At 43.5% G+C, this 19,849-nt stretch overlaps 1 protein-coding gene across 4 annotated transcripts in view; it reads left to right on the plus strand.

Moving 5' to 3' along the window:
• Positions 1-1,369: 1,369 nt before the first annotated feature.
• The window catches only part of FBXL3 (F-box and leucine rich repeat protein 3), a 39,935-nt gene continuing 21,455 nt past the window's right edge, over positions 1,370-19,849 (plus strand). Inside the window, exons 1-2 of one of the 4 annotated variants that reach the window (XM_033950205.1) lie at positions 1,370-1,549; positions 15,394-15,754. In XM_033950205.1, the coding sequence (XP_033806096.1) occupies positions 15,395-15,754 (360 nt within the window). In that variant the 5' untranslated portion in view covers positions 1,370-1,549; position 15,394. Of the gene's footprint in view, positions 1,550-1,907; positions 2,023-15,143; positions 15,169-15,393; positions 15,755-19,849 lie in introns of those variants that run through there. The other 3 variants (XM_033950206.1, XM_033950207.1, XM_033950204.1) reach the window with 3 other exon arrangements.

The raw sequence follows: 19,849 nt of genomic DNA on the forward strand, positions 1-19,849 counted from the left end.
TGAGCCCCAAGCAGCCGCACCCTGCTCCTCTGAGAACTTTGCTTTGAGCCTGCCCCCCACCCCAAGAGCTCTGCTTAAAGCCTGTTTTAGAATCTGCTTCTGGGGTTAGTGCTAATTAACCAGTGGTTGTAGTCAGTGCAGGAAGGGTGGGAACAGCCAACTCAGAGGGACATAGCAGTTACTGCTGTTGGGTGGGCTAGTTAGGAACCCCCCTTTTCTCTCTCTTTTTTGTTTTTCTTTCATTTAGTTAAGTCTTCCATCTATCTGCCAAGTCCCCTGTTTGTTTTGTTTAGATCACGGTTTTCCTTTATTGATTTGTTTTTAGTCAGCGTAGTAGGTGCTCCAGAGTTCCTGAGTTGACGAGCTGCCTTCAGCGGCCAACATCGGCGCAGACGCCAAGAATCATGGTACCCAACGCAAAACAGCTGCAGTGTTTACTGAGACTCTACCAAACCGGTAACATAGTGTGCACACACATGTACTGTACTAGGCCACATTAATCCTAGCAAGACACACTCTGATCTGTGTATTTAAGTTAATGATACTGTGCATTGTAGTGTATCTGTCCTAAGGGATATCTGTGGAATGTTAATTTGCTGACATCTGGGGGGTGGGGATTGAAGGTATTTGTGGACGGGGATCATTGTCCTAGCATGTAGGGGTGACCACCACAGGAGAAGGGGGACTTTAACTTATCTGAGGATAGAAACCCTCAGTGATCAGTTGAAACACTGGGTTTCAGTAGTCATGGGTTTAGGAGTATTGGTGTGATATAGTTTGTCTTGGAGCATTTAACCTAAGTTTCTATGAACTTTAAATGGTAAATACAACATCCTGTTTACCTTGTAAGCTTACAGATCACTGAATATCATCCAGTCTTACAAATTGGTACCTAGTGCTCTTCACAAAATTTTGCTCAATAAACTTTGTACTGTACTTCATTTCTTGTTGAATCCCTTGGTTGGGTGGTTATTTGGGAACCCTGCTAGGTACGGTGACTCCTGCACCAACTTCTATCTAGAGGTAGTTATGCCACTCCACCGACAAGGGGTCCACATTAAATAGAAAATCATTTGTTGGAGGCTTGTGGCAATGAGGATAGAATCCGCGAGACGGAGCAGGAATGGATGGGGGGGGGGGGGTGTCCCACGGACTTGCACCGACCTAGCTGCATGGGAAGATCGCCACACGCATGCGCTACATTGTGCGATCTCTGATTCTGCTGACTAGTGCACAGGTTAGTGTGATACTAGGTAGCTGCATCAGGGAATAGCGGGCGGCACTGGGACGTGTTGGAGGACCCTGGGTACTCAGTGAGAGTCTCCCACTTTGCACGTGAACGCCACAGGAACTATGGCCATCCCCACAGACTCCGTTCTACGGCGTCCTGTCCTCCTTTGACGCAACTTCTTTCATTTCTCCAGCGTCCTGCCCTCCTCTCTGACGCAACTTCCTGTTTACGGCGAGGCGGGACGCAGCCGCGGGAGAGAGGTTGCGCTAGAGGGGGGACGGTCGCCGAAGCTGCGGGCTTGGCGGTGGGCGATCTCAGGTACCCGTTTGACAGTAGGAGTGAGAAGGGGTTTTCAGGGGGGTGGGTGCTCAATCGCAGATCGGGAGGGGGAAACAAAGTAGACCAAGAGAGAGGAGAGCGGTACTCTGGCCTTCGAATGCGTGTAAAGAGCGGTTCTTGGCGTCTGAGAGAGTGAGGGCAGCCGAAGGCGTGGGATTTGGTAACAAATTGAAATGAGATCCCCCCCTTAAAAATCCCGACTGTTTGGCAAAGTCCTGCTACTTGTTCTTAGGGTTTCTGTAGCGCCCCCTTGTCGGCACTGCTGGGCGATCATATTTCTGTCCTATATATATATATATAAATCTCAGCCCTTCCTGTTTGTTAAAGAGGGTTTAGGTGTTACTTCATCGGATCATTTGTATCTGACTACCGAAGAATGATATTTCCGAAGGGCTGGGCAATCCAAAATAGTTTTCTTTAATTTATACATAGAAGCAAGTTCATCTTTGGGGGTATGTCTTCCTTTTAGATTTTTTTTTTCTTCGTATTTTAATAAGTAGATGTAGAATATAGGGACAGTGGAGAATGAGTGAGATGTGTACATATTAGTTTTTGATTCTGTATACGACGGCTGGAGGTGTTTCATCTTGTTATGATTTTTTTATGACGGAAGAGAGTAAGAGATTCAGACTTCGGTGGCTTTGTGTTAGCTCTAAGGTTTGCCCAGGAACATAGATTTTTACAGCTTTAGTGCTGTAGTGTAAATTATAATAATGTCATACTCTTTGTATATGGCTGTCCCGGCTAGTTGGATGTCTTATTACTAGGGTTCGGTTTTCAGTTTCCTAATTTACTTCATTGATTGCATTTCTGTATATATTTGTCCGTTTTACTATTGTTATAGCTGTTATCAAAACTGGTGCATTTTATATTAACTGTACTTTATGAACCTCTTCATAAAGGCAATTAATACATCCCGATAAATAAAAATTTAGATTGATTTTGTGTTCTACTTGCTCTTCTAGGTCAGTATATAGCTTGAGAACTGCTATGGTGACATATGTGCACATAGCTGGTGTTTAGGAGCATAAATAGGTATATTGTAGATAGTAATAATATGTGCTAGTGGGTGGGGAGGCAGTAGAGTTTTTACTGGTTATTTATTGCAGATACTTTGTGATGCATGCCATCCAATAGCTGTATACATTTATGTGTGTGTTTTTAGAGGTTCTGGGGGCTGGTAGTAGGCAAGAATAGGAGAGAGCTTGGGGGATATTGATGGAGAGTGCAAGAGTAGGGGAGGGAAATGTAGGACATGGAGAATGTGCAAAGTGTTAGGAGAGGGATGTTGGGGGTTTAGAATTATGAGGAGAGGGAGGATAAACAAAATGCAAGTCTTCATGTTCTTTCCTTTGCCCCATGCATGTTTTGTGCTCTCAGTTTATTTTTTTTTTTTAATGTGCCTTTGAAAAATACTGAACTCACATCATCTGGGCCTTCAGTTTTCTAGTTTAATGTCCCATCCCATATTCTCCCTCCCCTTTAATTTTTCCTGTTCTGCCTCTTTTTATCTGCTTCTTCCCTACCTCCTTTCCAAGTTTAATTTAATTTTTTTTTATTTTTTTTTTTAAATATCGTGTTTATTGAGACAAAGGACAACTGGACAGCAAGAGCCCAGGACATGGCATTAATATAAACATGACGGCAAACAAACATGAGCAGAATGGTACAAGTAAGAAGAATGAACTCGCACAGCTCTCAAAAGATAACATAGAACCACAACATGGGCAATGGAAGAAGGCTTGCAAGGCTCGCAGACCAGCGCCCTCCGTCCATTTTGAATGTAGAGAACAAACAACCCAAATCCCCAAACGATTCAGGACAAGCATACCACAGCCAGACGCATCACACCCAGCCAAACATAAACTCAGCCATACTCCAAAGGCGCACCCAGCCACTCACACACTCACAACCACAAACCCCCTAGCACATTCTCTCTGCCGGCAACGGTACATTGTAAACAGAAGTGGAAAAATGATTCAGCAATCCACACAATCTGACCCGAAAGAACAGTCTATAGCAATGAGGCATCCATATCCAAAAACTGCTGCCAGAGGGAGCAGTAAGACTTCCAGTGGTCCTGTGTTCGGGACTCATAAGTGTATAGGACGGAGCCTCCTCAGAAGTCCAATATTTCAAAAGAAGTTTTTTCCCCACAAGAATTGCATGTAAAACAAATTTCTGGGAAGGGATATCCAAACCATGGTGTTGGAGGGCACAGAATCCCCCAACAGCAGAGCAGGTGCATTCCAAGGTAACGTGCACTGCAGTAGAACAGCCAAACACCGCCTAACTGAGGTCCAGAAAGCCAGTTTTGAACAAACAAAGAAGGAGTGAAGGAAATTACCCCTATGGGTTTTACATTTAAGACATTTTTCATCAGGCCATAACCCCATGACATATCCCCGGGCTCGGATAAGGTAAAAACAATGCAAAAGTTTGTACTGTGTCTCTTGCAAGGTCGCCGCTTTCACATGGAGGTATAACGTTTAGAAAAAGAGTCGGATGTCATGGAGGGATACCTCCATCTCAAGTTCGGCAGCCCATTCTCTCACCAAAGTGTGAAGACAACTCTCCCCAATTTTATCCCTCCCCTCGCCATACCAAGTGGATATTTTATTGGTTTCTGTGGGGGTGGAGAGGAAAATCGTGTCCAAAGTGCCATATCCCCAGCTAGCTCCATGAGTGCGCACTACTGTATGATAATAGTGGTGAATTTGGAGATAAGTGTAAAAGTGGGCAGGAGATAAAGACCACGATGTTTGCATTTGAGTGAAAGAAGGGGCAAAAATCGTGTCCAAAGTGCCATATCCCCAGCTAGCTCCATGAGTGCGCACTACTGTATGATAATAGTGGTGAATTTGGAGATAAGTGTAAAAGTGGGCAGGAGATAAAGACCACGATGTTTGCATTTGAGTGAAAGAAGGGAACTCCCCGCCCCCCAATACCAGTACATCACCCAGGGTCGTAACGCGCTCCGAGCGTCCGCTCAAACCCGCCAGACCCCCCACTCCGGGAGCAAAAACAGGAGTATGGAGAAGAGAAAGAAAGGGAGATACACTAGGCGACTTGCTCTGGTGCACACGCCACCATCGCCAGGCTTTACGAAAAGGGAGAAGGAATGGAAGAAAGGGAGTGCAAGGCCCCCCACTCCTGCCTCCCACCCCATGAACGAAAGACGAAAAAGACCAGGGTGCGCAACAGTCCTCCAGCAAGGCTGCTGGGGAATAACGACGCGAAGATACCAGTTGTTCATGGATCCAGCGGAGTAGCGCCGCCACATTGTAAACGCGAAGAGCAGGTAGGCCTAAACCCCCTCTGTCTCTACTCTGGGACAGTTTAAGAGCATTGATGCGGGCCACTTTCCCCCTCCAGACAAAAGAGCGGACAATAGATTGGTAAGAACGCTCGTCCGTACGGGAAATCCAGACGGGAATTGTTTGTAATGGGTATAGCAATTTCGGAAATAACACCATTTTCACCAAGGCCACACGTCCCAGCAGGGAAAGGGGGAGTGAGTGCCATTTGAGACAAAGGGCTTTAATCCTGCCAATGGTGGCGGTGACGTTGGCATCATACAATTTACGATGGTCTCTATAAAGCATGATGCCTAAATATTTCAGTTTCCCAGGTGCTATACCCACGCCCAATCCCTGACACCAGGGTTCCACAGCGGAGTTTCCTAACAAAAGAGCCTCCGTTTTCTCGAAATTAATTTTAAGACCGGAAAAAACGCCATAAGAGCGAATAATCGACATTAAGGCTGGCATAGTCCGGTCAGCATGGTTAACATATAAGAGCATGTCGTCCGCGAATATGCTAATGCGAAATTCCCGACTACACACCCGTAGTCCCTCCAGCTGGGTGTCCTGACGGATCTGGGCGGCTAAGGGCTCCAAGGAGAGAAGAAAGAGAAGTGGCGAGAGGGGGCAACCTTGCCGTGTACCCCTCCTGAGAGGGAAGGGATCCGAAACTCCACCATTCACCAACAATTGGGAGTGAGGATTATGATACAACGCTAACAACCAGGCAATGAAATCTCCTTGGATACCAAAACGTTCAAGGGTCCCAAAGAGATGGGTCCAGGAGACCATGTCAAACGCCTTCTCCACATCCAAACTGGTAATGAGCGCTCTGTCGGCTAGGGCATGAGGAGACTGTAGCACCGCAAGGACCTTCAAAAGGTTCATTGAGGCATGTCTGCCTGGTACAAAGCCCACCTGGTCTTCATGAATGAGCGAAGGCAGAAAAGCATTGAGTCGTGCTGCAAGTATACTCGCCAAAATTTTGATATCCTGGTTGAGAAGTGATATAGGCCTATAAGATCCCAGAGCATCAAGTGGCCGGCCAGGCTTGGGAAGAATGATGACATGAGCTCTATTGTGAGAATCCCCTGGAGGGGTAGCAGTGCGGAGACCCATAAAGTAGTTCTGTAAAGAGAATAAGGCTGAAGGTTCCAAAAGTTTATAAAATTCTGGGCCCAGACCATCAGGTCCCTAGTCTTGGCTAGCTTAAGTTTTTGATGGCCACCTGCAGCTCCTCGCCTGTAATGGGGCCATTAAGAGCAGCGCGTTGGACATCATTTAAACTAGGGAGAGAAATGCCCTGAAAGAACTGGTCACTAGCGGCCGCATCGTATGGTTGAGCGGCATAAAGGTCGGAGTAAAAGTTCACAAATTGCTTTGTAATAGCTTGATGGGTAATATGAGTAGTTCCCTGTTTGTCTTTGATAGCAGTTATAGTGTGTCGCGCTTTATGAGGTCGCACCAAATTGGCTAACAGCCACCCCGTTTTATCACCCCACCGGTGTAGTTTATATTTATAGCAATAAATGTTACGGCTAGCTCGCTGATCTAAAAGAAGATTAATTTTAGATTTAAGAGTACTCACAACTTTTCTGGTTTCATCATCAAGTCGAGAAATATGAAGAGTCCTATAAGCAGCAAGATCTCTGGACAAAGAAAGAAGTTCACTATCATGTCGTTTTTTCAAGGAGGCAGAGTAAGCCAGAATATGTCCCCGCATGACCGCCTTAGCAGCTTCCCAATAGATAACGGGGCCCGCATCCTCCACAGAGTTGGTGTGAACAAATTCATCCCACTTCTTCTGGAAAAATTCACGGAACGAAGCATCAGTGAAGAGATGGGGAGACATACGCCAAACTCGACCCACTGCCGGAGAGCCAAACTGTAAGGCAAGGCCTAAAAGAGCATGATCAGAAATCAGCGGCGCAGAAATGCTGGCATCCGTGAGATAAGGGAAGAACGAAGCAGAGATAAGGATATAATCAATGCGCGAATAAGTCGAGTGGGGGTGAGAGTAAAAAGAAAAATCGTATTCATCCGGATGCAGAGTACGCCAAGAGTCCAGCAGACCCAGTTCCTTCATGAGGAAGTGCACACCTTTAGTGAAGTGTCCTTTCGGAGCCGGTTTAGCAGGTTTATGATCCCATTGGGGGTGAGCTACAAAGTTGAAATCCCCACCCAAAATGAGCGGTTGGGGCATAAGTGGAGCCAGGTGGCCCACCAATGACACAAAAAATGCAGGGTTATAGAGGTTTGGGGCATAGATATTACATAGTACTAAAGGTTTGCCCCACAGTTCCCCAACCAGCATAATGTACCAGCCATGAGGATCAGCAATTTGGCTATGAATATGGAAGGGTATGTTTTTGTGGATAAGGATAGCCACCCCACATTTCCTAGCTGTATAAGAAGCATGGCATACCTGCCCCACCCAATCCCGGCGAAGCTTACTATGTTCAATGGGCGTCAGATGTGTCTCCTGTAAGTAGGCAATGTCAGTGTGTTCTCTTTTAAGATAGGCTAACAGTTTCGTACGTTTAATAGGGGAATGGATCCCATCCACATTTAGGGATTTCACTTTCAGTAAAGGCATAGCAGATAAAGAGCACAGAGTAAGGAAAAACAGATATGGAGTGAACAAATAGACCGGAGGAGGACATCCCAGCTATATCCCTCCCTGGAAAACATACACAGCATCATAAGAGAAAATGCAAACAGTAAAATACCCCAACAAGCCTCATCATTCCGGCAGAGAAAACAATCATACAACCCCAAGCATACCATCACATACAAACTAAACATATTTATCACCCCCTTCCCCTCCCTCCCCTCCCCCACATACCCCAATCCCAAACAGAGCATGGGAAATCCCTTGCTAAACCCCAACCCTTAGTGTCCCCAATCATGTAGCCCCAGGCCGCACCAAAGCGGACAGTGCATCGACCCCAGAGCTGCCAAATTTCGGCAAGACCAGGGCCTCCACAGAGGTAGGGTGCAAAGCAAACCAAGCCGATGGTGACATCTGCACCATGATTAGCTTCCCAAAGTCCACTAAGACAAATTCTAGAAGAGAGAATAACGCACTGTATAAAACATAATATAACCTTCAGTTAACATGTGGAACCAGAAAAGTGCAGTACACTGCACAGTGTAGCCCCTGGTGAACAAGGCTCGTGGAGAGACAAAGAAACATGCTGAACACTGAATAAGAGTACTTTCAATGCCCTACGTCTGAGATGGCCACCATACAGAGCTGGAAGCATCCACCAGAGGCCCTGTGGAGGTGGAAGATTTAGGGGCTCCAGTCCAAGATCACTGTCCCACAGACCCCCACGACCACTACGACGAAGTGGGGTAGCTGTTGCTGGAAAGCAGAAGCCATCGGGGAAAGTGCAGCCACCTCAGGCCCCTAAGGCATCCATCCAGCCGCCCCCGCAACTGTCACAATGAAGGGCAAGTGGCAATCGTGGCTTGCACAGCCACCTTCCCGCTGCCAACAAAGGCAGAAAAAAACAAAAATCGGGAAGGCATCATGGTGGCTCTCGAAAGGACTTGTGCCAGGCCAACTCAGGAAGGGTGCTGAGCCCCCTGCAGTGTAGCCGGTAAAGATTTAATAAACCCCTCCAGCTCTTCAGGTGTGTTGTAGAAAGCAGTAGAATTATTATAGGTCACTCTGACCCTTGCAGGGTACAGTAAGGAAAAGCGGATGTTACGTTTAAACAACTCACTGCAGTGGGGCGCCATGGCTCGTCGCTTCGAGGAGACCTGAGGCGAGAAGTCCTGGAAGGGACCTGGAAGCACCTTACGACCCTCCAGGAGCAGGTTAAGATCTCGTCCCTTGCGGTATTGGGCCAGCACGCGCTCCTTCAGAGCGTAACTAAGAAAACGGGCGATGACCGGCCGGGGTCGGGAATCGTCGTCTCGACGGGAGCCCAATCTATGAGCCCTTTCGATGGAAAATGGCGCCAGCTGGTCAGGCATAGCAAGAGCCTTGGGCAGCCACTCCTCCAGCCATGTGCGCAGATCGACATCCCTGATGGAGGTGGGTATCCCCACAAACCGCAAATTCTTGCGCCGTCCTCTGTTCTCCATATCTTCAAGACGTTCCCCCGTGGTTGCATTCGCTGATTCAAGCGTGCAAAGGCTCTCTTCGATATTGGCCGTTGCGTCCTCCTGCTGGGCTACCCTGTCTTTGACGCACTGGAGCCGGCCGGCTTGTGAGTCCAAACTTTCTTTAATACCTTCCATGAAGGTATGGATTGTAGCAAGCTTGTCCTCCATTACTAGGGTCAGCGAACGCGTAAGCTCTTGAACCGCCGCTGCCTCCAAGGTAAAGACCGGCACCTCGTGGTGTTCCGCCATCTTGCCGTCCTGTCCCCTCTGCTTGTCTCTCGCGGTTCGAGCCGATTTCGCTGCCATCAAACCTGCCCAGCCCAAGGAAACTCAACGGGGCAGTAGCAACACAGCGAGGCCGTTCAGGGTCGCAAGGTTAGGCGACGCGCCGTTCAGTTGAAAGCAGATTTTTTGAACGGGATATGTCGGCGCGGCCCGGAGCTACACAGAGGCACGTCCGTTCACCCTCCCGGCATCACGTGCCCAAGTTTAATTTAATTTAATTCTTATATACCGCTAATAACCATGAGGTTTCTAAGCGGTTTACAAAAATGAATGCATTAAAAGATACAATAAATAAAAATAAATAAGATAGGTACTTAGAAATTCCCTAACTGTCCCAAAGGCTCACAATCTAACTAAAGTACCTGAAGAGATAATTTATGAAAAATAAAGATAAAATATAAAGACAGAGATAGAAATGAATATTCCACCAAGTAATGAATAAATAAATTTAAAGATAGAATTAAAAATAAATAAATAAAAAATAAGTATCAAGAGAAATAAAAAATATATATTCAAAGCGTTCTCCCCTGCTGGATCGGGGGAGGGGTGTAACTGATCAGGTGCCCTCCTGGAGAGGGGCTCCCGATACTGCTGCTGGTCTCGGCGAGCCATTAGCACCGCTTCTTTCAAAGTGTTCTCCCCTGCTGGATCGGGGGAGGGGTGTAACTGATCAGGTGCCCTGCTGGAGAAGGGCTCCTGATACTGCTGCTGTTATGCTATTTAGGTTTCCTCAGTTTTGTTTCCATATCAGACAGGATTTGACATTATGTTCCACACCTATATTTTTGTGTAGCTTCCAGAGCCCATATCTTGTTTTACTAATGTAGCTTCCCTTAATTTTGTGGGTAGTTTTATTGTATCTTTGTATCTCTCCACAAATTTTTTTTCCCCAGTGAATTGGTCTTTTCCACCAACTTGTGTATTTTCCCAGTTTCCACTCTTCTAGCCAATATTCTAAATAAGCATGTCACTGGACTCTTCCTCCAGTCCATTCCTGTCCACAGTATGTCCCGCACTTGTCCGCAGATTCTCTCCAGCAAAATCCACTTCCTTTTCTCCCTGTCCTTGCATCCAGTTTTGGGATCCAGTAGTGCAATATACTAAGACTGAATTCATAACCACAGAAAAATGATTTACCCATCAGTCTGCGGTCATGCACCACCTATCAAATCTTTCAAAAAAGATTAAAGACTTTCTTGCTTTCTGCTATTTTAGATTAGTTTTTTTTTTATATAGTATATAATTCATATAAAATTTTAAAGTAATATACAGTGCAAAGTCTTAATGTAAACCACATCAAGCCCTCTTTTGCAGGGATGATGCGGTATATAAAATGGATTAGATTAAAGTAGTTATGGAATTCTTCCTAATCTTTCTCTGCCAATTTCTGACCTAACCAAGATGCCAATGCTCAAATATGAATTCTATTTACTTGCTTAAACTCATCCTCTAGTAGTATGTGTAGACTCAACAACTTTCTCCTGTGGTAGTGTCTCTCTGATCGCAAGAATTGGTGTAGAGAACCTCATTTACATTTTTCTGCTCTGCATCCCATCACTCTGGGCTGCCCTGTAATTCCTCAGTTTTCCTCTCTTTTCGCGAGATGATAGGAGCCTGTCTGTTGTGCTCATGTTTATTTTTCCTTTAATTTTGGGCAGAAGTCTGTAGCCAAGAGGCAGCCTGCTTTGCAGGGCACCTGCTGCACTAACAGTCTGTGAGCTTAGGGGCTGTTCCCTTGGGAGTAAGGCTCACTTCAGGTTTTGTCCGCAAAGAGCTTGAATAAAGGCTGAATGGCCCCATGGTGGTTTTTCACCAGGATCGGATGCTGACTGTATTTCATCCCCAGATTTTGTGCATGAGTTCCAGTGGGGGTTTGAGGTCTCGGTCTAGCCGGGAGGACTGAGGGGCAGTCTGAAGAATCAAGCTTTCTGGTGTTCCAGGCTTGGTTGAGGCAGAAGTCTTCTCATTTCTTTGGATGCAGTTTCAGCCTAGACAGCTCTCAGCACCTGCATAGCACAGTGCCCAAATATTTGAGTCTTTATTTAGCTCCTATGGACTGTTTTTGGAACCAAAATTGCTGCTGTGGTGGCCATCTTGGATTTCCCAATTTTAGAATAAAAGTCTATCTGCCTTAAAACACCTCTCAGTTTAGCTCAAAATCATTCTAGATCAGTGGTCTCAAACTCGCGGCCCGCCAGGTACTATTTTGAGGCCCTCAGTATGTTTATCATAATCACAAAAGTAAAATAAAACAGTTTCTTGATCATATGTCTCTTTAGCTATAAATTATAATATTGTTAGTAAGACTTAGCCAAAAGGAAAGATTTATAAACTATAAAGAGTTTTACCTCATGCAAAATTGGCATTTCTTTAATAAGACATTAACTATGTTTTCTGAGGCCCTCCAAGTACCTACAAATCCAAAATGTGGCCCTGCAAAATTTGAGACCACTGTTCTAGATGGACTCATCAGGCCAGGATTCATGCCAGATATGCGTTAGATGACTGGCTGAGGACTGTCCCATGTGCCATGTTGCATGTGAAGGGGGAGGGGGAGCCACTGGCTTAGCCTCCTTTGGGGGTTTGAGGGTCCCAGATGGCTTGAGTTCCAGGTCAAAAATCCTGGTTGGAGCCAGGAAATGGTGAAAGTGCATCCTCTGGCAAAGTGCATAAAAATTGCCATACTGGGACAGACAGGTCCATCAAGCCCAGCATCCTGTTTCCAACAGTGGCCATCCCAGGTACCTAGCTAGATCCCAAGTAGTAAAACAGATTTTATGCTGCTTATCCTAGGAATAAGCAGTAGATAACTATCTCAATAATGGCTTATGAGCTTCTTTTTTAGAAAATTATCTAAGCCTTTTTTAAACCCTGCTAAGTTAACTGATTTCACCACATTCTCCAGCAATGAATTCCAGAATTTAATTACACGTTGTGTAAAGAAATATTTTCTCCTGTTTGTTTTAAATCTACTACTTACTAGCTTCGTCGCATGCCCTCTAGTCCTAGTATTTTTGGAAAGAGTGAACAAGCATTTCACATCTACCCTTTCCACTCTACTCATCTGTCATTAAACCCCAGAAAAGAACACAGGAGTGCCTGCATCCCGGTCAGGGTTTTGCTCCAGAATTTATTAGTATGATGTATGAAGCATACTTGAATTACAGTGATTGCATTGTCTCCTCGGGAGTCATAGCAATGGTAGCACCAGGGGTCTCAGGGGCCACTGGCGGTGCTGTGCCTTCAGTGGTGCTCAGCCACCACCAGTGGCCCCTTAGAGGTTGCCTTAGCATGGCTGCTGCACTAGTAGCTCTCTGTTATTTTGGATGCTGGGCTGACAGCTATCGCCAGACATAGGATTCTGCTATGGCACCTCCCACTTCTCTTGACTGTGCTTTGGCAGGGACCTCTTCAGTTGCTACTAAGGCAGCTACTTCTCTAATGGGGCTACTTCAGCAGCTGTTTCTCTAACAATGCTTGGAGGCTGCTCAGACAGTCTGTACTTCCCTATTTTGTCATGTCATTGTGCAGGGGACTCTTCTTGGGTCTGTGCCCCCTGTCTTTTCTGGTCTCTGGCTGTGGTTTGTGTTCTGGCTGGCAGCAGTATTTCTTCTACAGACCTGGGCTGGTGGCATGATTGTTGGCTCCAGTCCTTTGTGCTTGGTAGTGCCAACAATATTGGATGGACTGTTGTGAGCAGGAGAGGCCTTGGTTGGGATGCACGGTTTCACTTCTATTGTGAAGCTATTGTTTTTTTTGCTGGCAGCCCAGTGCTGCAATTGCCTCTGACTGTGGTCTTGGTCTCACTGGGCTGTATGCTCGTTTTGCTGCCATCACTCTCCGGACAGTGCCCTCCTATTTCATGGAATCAGTAAACCTACCTAGCGTATGTGACACCTGGGGCTGATCATTTTTTAACACCCCCCACCAACATAAAAAAGGGTCAGAGGAGCACCCCCTAGGAGTTGCACCTGGGACAGACTACTCTCCCCCCTCCCTTGGTACGCCACTGCCTGAGGAAGGGGATTTTGGTTTCCAAAAGTTAGTAAAAAAAATGTACTACTTATAATTTCGATAGGACTGCTAGATATATGCAGCTCTGTACATTAAAACATTGAAGAGACAGTACAGATTACAATCTAATCAAGTAGGCCTGTGGAGGAGGTCAGCAGGGCTGGTTCTGCCACCAAGCAGACTAAGCATTGTAACACATGGGAGTAGCAGCATGGCACTAGAATAGTATCTCATCTGTTCCTTTTTCCTTATTGCTCTAAAGCAGTGGTCTCAAACTCGCGGTCCGGGGGCCACATGCGGCCCGCCAGGTACTATTTTGAGGCCCTCAGTATGTCTTATCATAATCACAAAAGTAAAATAAAACAGTTTCTTGATCATATCTCTTTAGCTATAAATTACAATATTATTATTAAAACTTAGCCAAAAGGAAAGAATTATAAACTATAAAGAGTTTTACCTCATGCAAAATTGTCATTTCTTTAATAAGACATTAACTATTTTTTCTGAGGCCCTCCAAGTACCGCCAAATCCAAAATGTGGCCCTGCAAAGGGTTTGAGTTGGAGACCACTGCTCTAAAGCAAGGATCTCAAAGTCCCTCCTTGAGGGCCGCAATCCAGTCGGGTTTTCAGGATTTCCCCAATGAATATGCATGAGATCTATGTGCATGCACTGCTTTCAATGCATATTCATTGGGGAAATCCTGAAAACCTGACTGGATTGCGGCCCTCAAGGAGGGACTTTGAGATCCCTGCTCTAAAGGGACTCTGTATCAGCACAGGACCCCTCAGTGAAGGCCTGTATTAAACTGCTGCTGGATCCTGCCCTCCCCTGATGCAGCCTCTTGTCAGAGGAGGGTAGGATGTGGCATTGCTTGAACACAGGCCGCTACTGAAAAGTCCTTTGCTGCCAAGAGAAAAGGAAATGGAGTTGCTAAATACCTGGAGGGGTTATTAGAAGGGGGAAGTGGGGAATCTGGCCACCTTGAGGGGAAGGGCAGCTGCTGGAATAAAGTGTTTGAGGAAGTGAAAAGGCTGAAGGTTAGAGATTCAGATACCCTTGGGCTGGCCCTAAGTTACAGTGATAGAAAAAGAAACATTATGGCAGATAAAAGCCAAATGGCCCATCCAGTCTGCCCATCCATAGTAACTGTTATCTCTTCCTCTCTCTAAGAGACCTCACGTGACTATCCCAGGCTTTCTTGAAATTAGACAGTCTCTATCTCCACCACTTCTACCAGGAGACTGTTCCATGCATCTGCCATCCTTTCTGTAAAAAAGTGTTTCCTTAGATTACTCCTGAGCCTATCGCCTATTAACTTCATCCTATGCCCTCTCATTCTAGAGCTTCCTTTCAAATAAGAGACTCAATTTGTGTGCATTTACATCACATAGGTATTTTTTAAGTGAAAACAATTTTTTATTGAACAATCAGTAAAACAGGGAAAAAAATGTAACAGATGATACAGTAGATGTTCAAAAATATTTTGTGCCATATACAGCAACAATACCCACTGCAATAATCTCCCCATCCCCTCCCAGAAAGGACAGAAAAAACACGCAGTAAAGAAGAAAACAAAACTCTGTCCGCCCTAGTCCTTTCCCCAGCATATGAGTGCTAAACAAGATAGATGAAGCAAGGTAAAAGAGAAAAACAAAGAACACAGTAGGAATTACAATATTTGTTCCAAAGGCAGAGAACAATTATCCCCCAAGCCAAATCTCCGCCCCCTTCCCACCAATATATACAAGAAAAGAGCAAGCGTTGCATCCTCTCCCAAGAGGAGGAGGTCTGAATAGGACCAAAGCAAAAATATGACAATCAGGGCCCTGGACTCTGATGAGCCCCAAGAGACGAAATATAAGACCTCCCCCTCACATCACGTAGGTATTTAAACGTCTCCCTTCTCCCACCTTTCCTCCAAAGTATACAGATAGCGATCTTTAAATCTGTCCCCATACGCCTTTTGACGAAGACCACACACCATTTTAGTTATAAATTTGTTCAAGTCCGTGAGCTTGTTTACAGGCAGATTTTATTCATTTGTAATTATATTCAGTTCATCAGTTTTTCAAAATACTTAACTTTGGATTTGTTTATCTTCACAGGATGAAAAGGGGACGGAAAGCTAGTGACACTAACAGGAGCTTATCAGAAGAGGCAGGAGAATTTTCAAAGAAACAGAAGACTACAGAAGCGTTATCTCAAAACTCTGAAAATTGTGATTGGGGTAATTTGCTTCCTGACATTATCCTCCAGATCTTTCAATACCTGCCTCTTCTTGATCGTGCTCATGCATCACAAGTATGCCAAAACTGGAACCAGGTGTTCCACATGCCTGACCTTTGGAGATGCTTTCAGTTTGAACTGAATCAGCCTGCTACATCTGATTTGAAGGCTACGCATCCAGAACTGATTAAGCAGATAATAAAGAGGCATTCAAATCACCTACAGTATGTCAGCTTCAAGGTACCCTGCTTTATAATTTCACTATGTAACATTTGGGATGACCAATTTTGGATCTATGCAAATACTTTTAGCTAATTCAGTGTAATATATTATTTCCAGTGAGAAGGGGGAAGGCTGCACCCCTCTGCCCAACAAAAAATGCCCCAAATCAAAAGATTGTATAAATATATTTCTAATCAAAAATATTTATTCAATATTTATTAAAAACTAACTAATTACAAGTGCATCCTTTCTATAAAGTTACAATATAATTGTACAAGGAAAAGTCTGATAGAAAGCTTCAAATCATCTACTCTCTCTGTTCAAAGTTCTCAATTCTATCACAGCTGTATTTTCTTATATACTGTGACGTCATTCCCCAAGCTCCACACAATTGGTCAAAGCAATTTAATTCCATATACAGTACTGTAAAACATTTTCTTTGACTGTGCCGCAACGTTGGAATTTAGGGCCCCGTTTTCAGAAAACCAAAGGTCAGAGGTCTTTGCCAAGCTGGCCTTTTTTTTTTCCACATTCCATTTTAAAGTCTGAACCAGCAAAATATATATTTCCCATAACACAACCTTGTTAAAATCCTGCACATACACAATATGGTCCTATATACCGTAACTAGTATATAACAGTAACAAGATTTTTACCTGTAAAATCTAACTTAATACATTATTATGTAAAAATAAAACATTATAAAGCAAAGAGAAATACCAAAGAACAAAGGGCTCCTTTTACTAAGGTGTGCTAGCGTTTTTAGCTCGCACTACATGCCAAGAATTAACGCCAGCTCAATGCTAGCGTTAGCGGCTAACGTGTGCGGCAATGCAGCGCGCGCCAAAACCCCTAACGCGGCTTGGTAAAAGGAGCCCAAAGACAGGAAACCAAGTTCAGCCCACATGTCAAGGGTTAGGAACAGAAAATAAAGGGGGCAAAGAGTCTTTTTAGTTGAAAGACAAAATAGAAATTAGTTATATTTTAATTCAATTCTTATTATCTACATTTCCTTAATGACTCAGCAAGGATCCACATATTTTATATTGGTTTTCTTTCTTCTCACCCTCATTGTTCATTCACAGTTTTTTCTGGCCATTTGCTGATTGCATCCCTTCTTGCATGTAAAAAAGATCAACATCCTCTTTTTTTCTGTTTGCATATGCCAACACATTGTTCCTTGTACACTATCCAAGCCTAGACAAGTTTGCTATTCCCCTTTTATTTAAACTATAGTGCCACATCTGCACCAGTTGTGCACAAGGCATCCAGTCTAGGACTTTCCTGATCAGCTAACAGAGTCTCTAATGCAATATAAAGTGTTATTGATAGTACACCAGGTATTCTGATGTTTTCCCCTGGATGTTTTCAAGGTTTATTGGAGTTGTATTGCCCAGGAAGGGCACTAAGATCTGAAAATGGTATGAGACTATCAATGGAGAGAGAGAGAGGAATGTGAGGCATGTTAGGGCTAGGAATTTGATGTTTTCAGTAGCAGGGGTGAAATTTTGAAATGCACCGACAGGTCAATTGCGTTTATGCAAGAGCAGAGAGATTTTTAAAAAAACTTTTGAAAACACAGTTATTTGTTGATGCATTATCAGCAGGGTAAGCAGCAGGGCAGTTTTTATTGGAGATGTGATGTAATGTTTTTAATTATTGTGTATGTTGATTGTAAATTGCCTAGATTTTTAGGCGATCATTTTTTTTTTAAATAAATAAATCTGATTCACCAACTAAATCTCTAATTATATCCAGCTTGTTACATACTGTTCTAGCATTAAACATGTGAAGTTTTACCTTTACTAGTATCTGGATTCTTTTTTTTTTTTTCTTTCAAACTGTGTGAAATAATATTGGTATCATCCCTGGCCATAAATTACAGGTACAAGATCCTTTATCTAAAATCCTTGGGACCAGGCAAATTTTTGGAACTTTTTGGATTTTGGAAAGGTAACGTTAAGTCAGAAAAAGGCAGACCGTAAGATTGCCACAAAACATTTTTATTTCAAAATAAGGCAAACATTAAATACTTCAAGCACCTCACGCAAAAATGTTCCAGACTATAGGACTGGAGCAATACCTTCAAACATAAATGAAGTTATGTTATGTTTTTTGTTAATCAGGTTTTCTATTCCGCCTTTACCTATTCAGTTCAAGGTTGGATTACATTACAAGAGGTTGGATCGTTTACCCAGTAAGTTACAATGAACAGTTTGATACAAACATTCAATAGAGTTGCTAGTACAAGTAGATCAGTATAGTTATTAATAGAGTTAGGTCATAGTTACAAATACATAGTTATGTCCCAGGAGTTGCATTACACAATTTAGAAATGGGCTTTTACATTGTACCATTTCAGTTATTTCCAGGTTGGCTCCCTATCTTTTAAAAGTTTTTTGAACCTGAGATAGTGGTCACAAGATCGTAGTGTAAGTAGTAGTTGGTTCCAGCATTTTGCTAATTGATATTGAATGGATAAGGTAATTGGCCTGGTAGAATTTGTATTGTTGCATGCTGGCAATTATAAGTGGAAAAGATTTCTGGTGGAATATCTGCTGGAGGCACCCTGAAGTAGGATGGCCAACTCTGTTAGGTAGTTGGGAGTATTGCCTGTCAGGATCTTAAAGGCAGTGATGCCTAATTTAAACTTGATCCTTGCGGTTATGGGCAGTAGGGTTGTAGGTATTCTGATTTCCATATTCTGTATCTGAGTCTTTCTGCTGCATTATGAACTGGTTGTAGACACAATAGCAGTGTCTTAGAGCAAAGAGCTAGTGTTACATTTGTCTAGTTGAGGTAGGATTAGGGATTGAACTAAAATTCAGAAAGCTTCTTGAAATATTTTCTGATGGATCTTAGTTTTTTCATCACAAGGAAAGATTGTTTTATTGTTGATTGTATGTGACTCTTCATGAATAGGTGGTTATCAATTTCTACTAAGATTTGATAAATTCTGCTGTAATCCTTGGAGTATAGCTTGGATCATTTGAGGATCCTAGCCAAAAGAATTTGTTTTTGTTCTTATTTAGTTAGTGAGCTGGTAGCATGATGGTTATATTATCTGCATAGGTGAAATGTTTTATTCGTGCAAGATCTAGGTTGGCTCACAAGGATTGCATAAGAAGTTTGAACACTGATTGTGAAAGTGGGGATACTTGGGGGAATCCCACTTAGAGGGTGCCAGCTGTCAAAGTTCAACATCCTTACTTACAGCATAGGGCCAAGTGGTTAGGAAGCCTTGGAACCAGGAGAGGACTGGGCTGCTAAATTCAAAATCGCTGAAGATCTGGACATTTGATTGAAGTCCACTAGGTCAAGTGTCCTGCTTATGTCAAATTGGATTATAATTCGCTGTGACCCTTTCTTTGTAATTCTTTGCTGTGATTTTTCCTGAATCTCGACTGTGGAGGATATTGAAGTATTATATATAGCATTTGAGTTGTTCTGTGACATATCCTTCCATCATTTTGATAAATAGGGGAAGCTACTGGCCAATAATTGATCACTTCAAAGGGGTTGAGTTTTGGGTTCTTGGGAATGGGCGTTAATATAATTCCTCCTCTTGATTTAGAGAAAACGTCATTTTTTAGGTGATTGTTGAACCATTGGATTATTTTTCCTATGGTGGCTAGGGTGGCTGCCTTGATTAGGTAAGGTGAGCAAAGATGAAACCCTTTCTTTCTCCGTGCACACCAGGACCTGTCATATCTAGAAGGCAAAGAGGCAGAGTAAAGGGACCAACAAATCAAGGCAAGGACTCTAGTGAGGGATAGGACAGTGACAGCTAGTCTAGGAAACCTACTGAAACAAACAAACAAAAAAAGTGATATTGAGAACACAATGGTTCTTAAGTAAATATTATTTTTATGTATCTGCTGTTTCTTGAAGAAATGATGTTCTCAGACAGCTATGGTCTTAGAAATGTTTTTCTTTTTAATAATAATAACTTTATTATTTTATACCGCCATAACCAAAAGTTCTAGGCGGTTTATACTAAAAAGAGCTGGACAATCAGCGAAATACAGTAAAAAATACAAATATTTATAAAATAGAATTTCAATAATAAAACTCACTAAGTAATAAACTTATCGAACAAAGTGGTCTTAATTA

This window comes from Geotrypetes seraphini, chromosome 6 (genome assembly GCF_902459505.1).
Source record: "Geotrypetes seraphini chromosome 6, aGeoSer1.1, whole genome shotgun sequence".
Lineage (NCBI taxonomy): Eukaryota > Metazoa > Chordata > Amphibia > Gymnophiona > Dermophiidae > Geotrypetes > Geotrypetes seraphini.